A 10,453-nucleotide genomic window follows, 5' to 3' on the forward strand; every position below is an offset into this window, starting at 1 on the left:
TGGATATTTTATTATTACTTATTAGGGTTTTACGACTTTACTAAACCTAAGTTCCTTTATTTTTACAGTTTTATAAAGTGTAATTTTTAGACTTAATTGCTGTGTACTTAGCCGAGAATAAATAGTTATTTGTTTGCTCAATTACTAAGTTAATGACCCATGAAACCGATCCATGATTCATTCCTTTGTTTCCACCGAAAAATCAACAAATTGGCCCTAAAATTGTGTTATTCCTTAACGATATGAACCGAATAATCGTTTTCTCCTAAAATTCTAGTAAATCTAGCCCAAAAAACATAAACTTGAGTCATAAATGATAATTGTTTTCTCTTTGGAATGTTTTAGAATCAAAAATAAATTTAAAAAAATTGCTTTTTTTCAATCTTCTGGCACTTTTTAAATTAAAATATCAGTATTTTTTAAATGTTTCACCACACTTGATTGAATTTGAAGTTATTTTGGCCAATTTCGAACAACTTGGCTGGCGAAATAAGAATCAATTACAAATCTCTATTGAAGTCTTAAAACCTACTACATCTTTTCTATATAGAAACGCAAATTTTTAATAAAAGAACGAGTAAATGAACCTATTGTTGGCTTTTTTTAAGGGCTGTTTTAACACATTTTTCAGACAAAAACGCAACTATTTGACAAACTTTTGTAAATATAAAGCGGAAAATCATAAACCCACATCGTTTTTAAGTTTTTCCAAAATTTTGCTTTACCTGGCCCAAAAAACACCAAATTAAGTCAAAAATAATATTAATATATTATATTTTAGAGCTGGAAACCAATGTAGCGAAAATTTTACATTTTTCAAACATTTGGTACTTTTTTTAAATTAAAATCTCAGTATTTTTTCCGAAGTTTTCAATGCACTACATTGAATTCTGTGTAAGTGGGCATACTTGAGGCTTCAAATATGTAGTATCCATTATACACTCATTACCATTTGAAGCCATAAAATACAAAGTTCATTATTAATGTGCATTTTGATAAATACAATACATAAAATTTAGCATGAATTTTGCAGTTATTTTGGCCAATTTTAAAACACGATAAACCATGGCCCAAATAAAAATGCAAGTTTTAACATCGTTTATGTGTAGAAGCGCTCTAATTTCAAAGAAATTAGTTCGAAAATGTAATTAATTGTCTTTGAGCATTTTTGACCGCTTTTGAAAGAAGCATTTACATGTTTTGGAATATTTTATTAAAAACCATCTAGAAAAAACAAATTTCACCAAGTTTTTGAGCTAAAAACTCAGTTGTTTCTCACAATTTTACTAACTCTGGTCAAAAATTGCCAAGTTAGGTCACAATGTTGATTTTTCGCCTTCTTTATGAATCACAAATCTACAAATAATCGGAATGATTGCTTTCTTTATGAATCACAAATCTACAAATAATCGGAATGATTGCTAAAATAGGTAAAAAAATTGTATTATTTTTGGCTTTTTAGGAGCTGTTTTAACACATTTTTCAGACAAACGCAATTATTTGACAAAATTGTGTGTATATGAAACGAAAAGTCATAAAAACCTACAGTTTTTTTTTAAATTGTGCATAACCTGGCTCAAAGACTACGAAATTCGCTATGAGCATTTTGTGAAAGCAAAGTAGAAAAATCAATTTTTCTGTCGAAAATGACTATTTTTGAATAAAGCTACAAATAATCAGATAGAATGCTAAGCAAAATTGACATCTTTTGGACCTGATGTTGTTGTTTGTTTTTTCAAACAAATGCAATTATTTGACAAAATTTTGCGAAAATGTACCCAAAAATCTGGTCGAAAATGGTAATATTTTTGCCTTTTGCAAGCTGTTCGGCACATTTTTGAGTTATTGTTCATTCATTTTAGGTAATTTTGGGGACAATAAAATAAACGGAGGCCCAAAATAATACTTTTAAAAATATTTCTTTATTGACAATTATAAAGTTATAAAAAAATATTGTGTGTTAGAACAATTCACTCGGTAACATAGAACAATAATTTAATGACCTCTGAATACACGAAACTTGTCAGATTTATTTGAGATCAAAACCATTAATAAAATTTTGAATACGTTGATCTTTGGTGAAAAAATTACGAATCAAGCCCTCTGGACTTGCGTTTAATCCTCGCATAGGGCCCCACGTCTGGATCCATGACAAAATCGTACAAAACAGCCGTCCACGAATTATGTTGTGGGAGCGTATCGTAAAACTCCGGTGCGATTTTCTTCACCTTAAACAAAAAATCGTCACACGACTAACTTACCACATTTTTTCTACTACCTCTGGCAAACGTGAGCCTGGCACATAGGGAAAATCATGATGTTCGTTATGGTACCCCACATTAAAAGTAATCCAATTCAAAGGCCCATAATAACTGTACGTTTCATAGCCTTTCTTGAACATGTAATGCTCGGAAATAAAATGCCCAGCAACTGGGTGCAAACCCATCGCCATCACAGAACCGAAAATTAAATAACCTAGAACGCGGCCTCCTACAAACATAAAATAATCTCATTTGTATTTTTTATTTTGTGGGGGAAGTACCGAAATAGTAGACAACGAAAGCGTCGAAAATTATTTGTATCACAGTGTTGACTATTTCGAGCATCGTTGGCGGCTTCGGGTACGTCACGAGAGGCCTAAATGCGTAAAAGAAGGGCTGTAGTAAAACCCAAATGAATTTGCCAAAAGTGGTGCAAAAAAGCTTGGCCTCGAGATACGTGGGGATGTCGGTGTCTTTAATCTCGTCACCCTGGTACTGAAAATATTTTTTAAAAGTCAATTTTGTGAAAAAAACAGCAAAAATATATACAGGGTGAGCCCGTATACAGCACCCGTCTTCTGTAGCTTAGTTATTATTAAAGTTGGAGTTTTGGTATTTTGTAAATATTATTTATACTCTAGGAAAATGCTATTTTTGATTATACAGAGTGACCCAAAAATATGACATCATAATAATATTTTTTTTAATAAATGCTATTATTTTTTTATTAGATGCTATTATTTTTTTATTATTTTTCAGCTTCTTACATGTCATTAATTTTTCTTTCAAATCGGTTCACGAATTAGTGTTAAAAAATGCACGTGAGAATATGAAATATAAAAAACAATAAAATTACATACACAACAAATTACAATTTTAAATTTTCTGTGTATGTTAATTTTTATATTATTTTTTTATATACAGGTGTATCAAAAATACGTGTCTTAATTTTAACAGGTAACAGGGCTCAACAAATAAAACATCTTTTGTATCTATAATTTTTCAAAAAATTCGCAAATTTACTTAAAAGTTGGAAAAAGATAATCTACTGAAACGTGTACCCGCCTATGAGTACAAAAATAAAAGAGGCGAATTATTTTCGTTGTGATGGAAACGGACAATTTAAACAATTTAAAACAACAATGACAATTTTTGCTATTTCTGACGTATTTCTGATACACCCTGTATTTCATATTGTCACATGCATTTTTTATCTTCGAATTGTAATAACTGTTATTCTTTTAATTTCATATTCATATTGCCATATAAAAGGTATGTTGACTTTTGTGAATGTTTAATAAATATTTTAAACACACTTAGTAACTTTTAGTAATTAAGTATTTCCAATATTGGCTGTGTGACCAAAAAAAGTCAGTGTTTGTGCCATGTCAACTTCAGGTAAGACGTATAATTACTAAAGGTATGTTAAACATTTGCAAAAGTCAACAAATCCTATGTTTTCTCCCTTGTAGCCTGACGAAGATTTAATAAAAAATCGAAACGTCGCGAAAAATATAAATTTTAATTACTCCCTGCCTTAAATAACCAATAATCTTTTTTGGTTATAATCATAATTTTGAAGGGCACAAATGTCATCTTAACTTTAATAAGTATGTTAGACTGAAATGTGGAAAACTGCTTCATTGCGTCCTATACCCAAAATTAAAAATCCCAATGCATTTTCTGATCCATTAGCATGTTACCAGTTTTATCAAAATTAAAAAAAAAAGTAATCTATGGTCAAGTGTATAGCTATGTGTTTTCTGAAGGCATAGTTACAACTAAATAATCTGGATATCAAAAAAATTGTAGTACTATTACAGCCCTGGAAAAAATTCTGGATGATTGCTTTAGAGCATTAGATAAAGGTGAAGCCACCATTATGACAATGTGTGATTTTTCTAAAGTCTTTGACACCTTGACACTTTTAGAGTGTGGAATTTTTAACTGTAATAAAATTCATAACTTGGATATAAGGCAATTTTTGTTTCCGCTTTTTGTTTTTTCTTGCCGATCATTTGGTGGATATGGTTTTTGTTTATCTGGTCAAGACTTCACAGCCACCTCCAACTTTTTTTTTCAAATGTAATGGTATGTCGTGTGACACCTCATGTAAAAGAGCACTTCGCAAGTATTACAACGCACTATTTGTTTTTTGGATCTTTCCAAAGCCCACGTGATAAAAAAATAAAAACCAATATTATAAGTTGAACATTATTTAATGCAACAATTGTTCAAAATGGGCACCGTTCCTCTCCTAGGAAATAACATAACAATAGTAGCATGAATTTCTAACATTTTGCAACATTTCTAGTGTGTTTTACCTAATTTCATTTTATAAAAATAGGTTTTCATTTTTTAATCGCGAAGGCTTTGAAAATATTTAGAAAACAAAGAGTGCGTGGTATTCCTTGCAACGTGATTTTTCACATGAGGTGTCACTTGACATACCGTTACATTTGAAAAAAAAAGTTAACGAGGTGGCTGTGCATTTCTGACAACAGATAAACAAAAACCATATGCACCAAATAGTAGGCAAGGAAAAATAAAAATTGACCTGTTTCGGAAATTTTCACCAATATCGCCTAAATAAAAGTTATGAATTTTATTCCAGTTTCGACGAAATTTCAACAATTTTTTTTTATTCCTTCTGACGAATAGAAAACAAATTGTTACTAAAGATACCTTACAATCAAGAGCAGGTAATATTACAATCCGTGTTATACAAGGTCCAATTTTGGGACCGCTTCTAATTTTAATCACAGCGCAGAAATATTAGAATCCGTAAATTATGTAAATATCCATGCCTTTGCAAATGATACACAGTTATATTATCAGTTTATTCCTAATGATTTAGAAAGAGCTTGTAATTTTATTAATCAAGGTTTAAATGAAATTCGATTTTCTAAAAGTATTGGCTTGAATTTAAATGCGAGCAAATGTTCGTCAAATTGTATTTTCACAAGAATCACTAAAATAAACCCAAAAATTAGTCTCAAAATTGGTAATATCTAAATAGGTGTCTCCAATACGTCAAAAATTTTGGAATTATAATAGATTCGGAAATACGATTCAGAGAATATGTTAACTTAATTGTAAAAAGATCTTACATTGGCTTAAAACTTATTCGTACACTTACTAGCTCTTTCAAAAGTACACACACCAGAAAAATCTAGGGATAATTGTAATTTTTCTGAATATGATGAAATAAATGAAACTTTTGGAGTTCTTTTAAAACGAAATGTAATTTTTCAGCTTAAATTTCAAAGATTTCCTGAAAACGATTTTGTTTGTCATTGTTACAATTAAAAAAATAATAAAAACTGTTCTTTCTTACTCGACCTTGCCTGACGTTTTTGCAATTAAAAAGCCAAAAACATAAGAATATTTTTGCTAACTAATGCAGAGTATAGCCGTGGTACACTTGTCTATCTGTTAGAAGATTTCCTGCCGCGCTGCCCATAGGGTTATGAATAAATCCTAATGATTTTTTTTGTAACATTTATCCATAGAACCATTCTTTGGGGCAATTTGGTACAAGGGTCTTATTTGTTAACCTTTTGTCTTTCCTTATACCAAAAATTACGGTGATAGTTTGATTTTTATCCAAGATATGGCCAACCACACACTTCAAGCGATTTAGGAATATTTACGAAGGTAATGGAATTTCTGTTTTACTGTGGCCAGAACAATCTTCTGACTCAATACTCATTGAAATCGTCTAGGATACCTTCCAAAGGAGAGTTCTATAGATAAATGTTCCTCAAAAAATTCATCAGGAGTTATTCACAGTTTTAAGTGCAGTGTGGAAAGAAATCTTCTAAGAAAAGATAAACAACAATGCCCGCCCCGGCGATGTTAAACTGTAGAAATCGGCAGGGGAGGTCACATTCTGCATTAGTTACTAAAAATATTTTTTTTTGTTTTTTTAACTGTAAAAACGTCACACAAGAACAAGTTAGAAACAACAGTTTTTATCTTTATCTTTTTTATTGTAACAATGACAAACAAAGTCATTTTCATGGAATCTTTGAAATTTATGCTAATAAATAACAATTCGTTTAAAAAAAATGCGAAAAATTTCATTATTACATCATTATTCAGCAAAATTACTAATATCCCTAGACTTTTCTGATGTGTATATAAAAACGCCAACGTCGCATTTTTTCTAAAAATTATAAATTATTCATAGACTTCAAAAAATAATAACTAATTTAATTTATATTTTCTAGGAGAGATCTAATCATTAATAAATAATTATTTTACAATTTTATCAATCTTATTTAAAAAAAATAATGTATAATAATACAATTTTGGTGAAAATTCAATTTTTATTTTTCCCTGCCTACTATTTGGTGCATATGGTTTTTGTTTATCTATTGTCAAAAATGCACAGCCATCTCTAACTTTTTTTATAATGGTGTGTCAAATGACACCTCGTATGAATGCCCGTTTCGCAAGCATTACAACGCTCTATTTGTTTTTTGCATTTTTTCAAAGCCTACATGATAAAAAAATAAAAACCAATTTTGTAAGTTGAACATTATTTAATGCAACAATTGTTCAAAATGGGCATTGTTTCTCTCCTGGGAAATAACATAACGATAGTAGCATGAATTTATAATATTTTGCAACATTTCTAGTGTGATGTGCCTAATTTCAACTTATAAAAATTGGTTTTCATTTTTTTATCGCGTAGGCTTTGAAAATATTCAGAAAACAAAGAGTGTGTTGTATTCCTTGCAAAGTATTCTTTCACATGAGGTGACACTTGACATACCGTTACATTTGAAAAAAAATGTTAGAGGTGGCTGGGCATTTTTGAAAACAGATAAACAAAAACCGCATGCACCAAATGATGTGCAAAGAAAATTAAAAATTGAGTTGTTTCAGGATTTTTTTACAAAAATCGCTAATATCCAAGTTACAAATTTTATTTTAGACCGAGCTTTAATTTTTTTATCACTAATATTTAAAAAAACAACTAGTGCATTGTAGTGGTTTCGAAGTATTCTTTCACATGAAGTGTCACACGACATATCATTACATTTGAAAAAAAAGTTGGAGGTGGCTGTGCAATTTTGACAGCAGATAAACAAAAACCATATCCAACAAATTATGGGCAAGAAAAAACAAAAAGCCACGTAGTTCTAAAATTTCTACAAAAATTGCCTATGTCCAAGTTATGAATTTTATTCCAGTTAAAAATTCCACACTGTATTATACCAATCACTTCTAGTTTTATATTGTGCAAAGATTAATTAAATAGTGATCATTTAGTATTTTTTACTGATCAAAATCGGATTTATTACTGATCGCTTTATTACTACCCACATTATTATAACATCACACTTTTTTGGGCCACTCTGTATAATCAAAAATATTTTGCTAAAATGTGTCCTACAGTATAAATAACGTCTACAAAGTATCAAAAGCCCAACATTACTAATAATTAAGCTACATAAGACGAGAGTTGAGCTGTAACACCCTGTTATCTATGACGTTAAATTTTATTTGTCAAGTGATATTAATTATGTCAATTGAATTGTCATACTGACACTTAGTTAAGAGTAAAAGCAAAAAACTTGAAGTGTTTGTCTACATCTGGTTGTAACATAAACAAATAAAACGCCCATTAGCACCTCGTTACCTTGTGGTGCTCCAGGTGGTACTTCCTAAAGCTGATCGAGATGGGTATGCCGATGGGCAAATTGGCGAAAAAGCCAAACACCTTGTTCCACATGGGCCTGCCATGCCCAAAGGCCAAATTATGCGAAATTTCATGTACTGCCAACATCAACGAATGGTTGATAACGCCTCCAAAACAATAAGCCACCAAGAAAATCACCGGCCACGACCTGTCTTTCATCACAAACAGCATCACAAATTGCGTTAATACCATCATGGTAACTACCCATTTGAAATTGGGATCGTAACCGAACAATTTCTTGATTTGTGGGTACTTTTCTGCAAAAAAACGCTCGTATCAAGTGGCCCAAGGTGTGCTCACAAACCTAACCTAGAATTATTTTTCGCCGGCTCGCGTGGGGCTCCTCCGTGTAGACCCACTCGAAATCGGTCCGAGACACGTGCTGGCCCATCCTCACCTGCACAAAACGACACTTTAATTCACTGATATCACATAATTTCGGTGCTAAATGCGGTTACGTCACTGTCAAATTTGACAGTTGGGTTGTCACGTATGCGCATGGAATTACTGACTCATACAAATTGCTTAAGATTATCTTCAAATAAGTAACGTCACGTGATTAGTTTACCTTAGTGATAAGAATAGAATTGGGCGCGGATTACGAAAAAAAAATGGTTTTTAACGAGGCCCCGGTGGGATTCGAACCCACGATCTCCTGTTTACTAGACAGGCGCTTTAACCAACTAAGCCACGGCGCCGTTACCCCAAATTCTACTAAATTGTTATTTCAACTGTGCACACTACACTTAAGCCATTTGTGTTAATTATTTCAAAATACATCATTTAATCTGATTAAATTCAAACTGACTCACCTATTTTTTCTTCGTATTTTGTTGTAATAACTAATATTTACACTACTACGATTTTAATATTTGATAAGTGAGATTTTTTTTCAAATAGTAATAGACACAGAATTGAATTAAATTGTTGCTACACAATTGCAACAATACATACCCAAGTGTGAGGTATTATATTTTCGCTATCTACAAACATGTGTTGAATTTTTTCTTTAGAACTAGTGACGAAGCGCAGTAAAGTGGAAAAATAGTTAAGTTTTATTGGTCATTACTTGCCTCTAGTAGGGAGTTGTGAATTTTTAAATGATTTTTGACCTAAAAATAATTCCGTAAAAAATTAGCCTAGTCTTGGCATTAATTGCTTTTTAATGCAATTTTAATCGCTTCTCGATTAAATTTTGTTTCTCTATTTGCCGGTCAATATTGATTCCAAATCGAAGTTTAATCTTAAATTTTTGTTGAGATAAAACAGTCACTGAATAGATAAACAGCGTTTTATTGTGTTGACTCATTCGTGAAATCAATATTTATTTGATAATTTTCTATCATAAACTCGTTGTATGCATTGTACACATTTTTAAGATTAAGGGGCGTAAAGTTTGTGAAAATGCAAACTAATCTCTTGGTTGCCTCTATTATAATTAATCTTTTTCATTTTCACTTGAGAAGAAAAATGTTTGTCGGCCGTCTCTAAAGAAATAAGTTTCTGTCTGCGATTTTCCTTTGGAAAAACACCGCCTTGATAAATAATTCTGTTTTTCCGCGTACACACAAACAAAATATAAGAAATTGTATCAAAGTTTGGAGAGACACGATCTTGGCGATTCTAAATTCAAAACTTTACGTAAAGAAAACTCAAACTTTAAGCTATCAAAGCGAGAAGCTCTCAAGTCGATTAGGAAAATGTCAAACTCGGCCATAATTACTAGAAAAATAAGTAAGAGTAACTAGTGAGAGCCGACTACTCCTTTTCCAATTTATTGTATTTCAGAAAATCATTTGCAAATACAATTCGTGTTACGGCTAATATGTAAACTTAGCTAGTTTTGTGGAGGGAGAAACTTATGGAAATAATGTTAGACTCGTGGCTACAAATATCTAAAACGCTTTTTATTTCTTATTTTGAACTTTCCGCCAGAGTGTGCAATCAGTGCGCAGGTCTGATGCAAAGTGCACACTTAGCAAATAGCCCCAAAATTAAAATATATATATACAGGCTCACTAAAAACAGAAGCAGATGTATTGAAAGATCTAATAAAGATATTTATTTGAAAGTTGGTACTTAGTCATAATCCGTTGAGTTCTGCACAATGAAAATATTTATTTTCAAGATGGCGGCACTTCTGGTTATGATGAACATTCGTGTTTAACAATTTTTTTTAAAGTAAAAGGAGGAACCTGTTAAAACTTTTGAAATCACAAAACCGGAGAATTAGGTTACAATGTGCTACAACTTCTTATTAATTTACTTTTTGCTTACGGACGAGACATAACGGACGGTACAAAAAATCTTGTGTGTGAAAATAGCTCCAAAAAATTATTCAGTCGGGTTTTAATTATTAAAGACTTTAAAAATATTACAATTAGACAGTGTAAATAAATTCTTGGTTTTGTTTAACCAAGTAAGAGATAAAAACATTTTATATTTGCGATACCGGAGGCGAGATTATAAAGATCATCTAAAC

General features: G+C 31.2%; 1 protein-coding gene and 1 non-coding gene across 2 annotated transcripts; both read right to left on the minus strand.

The window, feature by feature from the left end:
* Positions 1–1,903: 1,903 nt before the first annotated feature.
* ifc (infertile crescent) lies at positions 1,904–8,484 on the minus strand. The gene is made up of 5 exons (XM_966983.4): positions 8,281–8,484; positions 7,912–8,228; positions 2,543–2,756; positions 2,279–2,490; positions 1,904–2,228 (listed from the first exon to the last, which is right to left on the minus strand). The coding sequence occupies exons 1-5, from the start codon at positions 8,360–8,362 to the stop codon at positions 2,088–2,090; spliced, it is 966 nt and encodes a 321-aa protein (XP_972076.1). The 5' UTR covers positions 8,363–8,484; the 3' UTR covers positions 1,904–2,087.
* A 111-nt stretch (positions 8,485–8,595) lies between these two features.
* Positions 8,596–8,669, minus strand: TRNAT-AGU (transfer RNA threonine (anticodon AGU)). Its single transcript has one exon. It is a non-coding gene; the product is annotated as a tRNA-Thr (tRNA).
* Between the last annotated feature and the right edge of the window lie 1,784 nt (positions 8,670–10,453).

This window comes from Tribolium castaneum, chromosome 8, assembly GCF_031307605.1.
Source record: "Tribolium castaneum strain GA2 chromosome 8, icTriCast1.1, whole genome shotgun sequence".
In the NCBI taxonomy this organism is placed as follows: domain Eukaryota; kingdom Metazoa; phylum Arthropoda; class Insecta; order Coleoptera; family Tenebrionidae; genus Tribolium; species Tribolium castaneum.

Excerpts from the sequence above, each read along its gene's own strand:
- ifc (XM_966983.4), bottom strand. The coding sequence starts at position 8,362 with ATGGGCCAGCACGTGTCTCGGACCGATTTCGAGTGGGTCTACACGGAG. Across the intron at positions 8,229-8,280 it reads CCGGCGAAAAATAATTCTAG|AAAAGTACCCACAAATCAAG; the intron begins GTTAGGTTTGTG and ends GTTTTTTTGCAG. Across the intron at positions 2,491-2,542 it reads TTTCGTTGTCTACTATTTCG|GAGGCCGCGTTCTAGGTTAT; the intron begins GTACTTCCCCCA and ends TTATGTTTGTAG.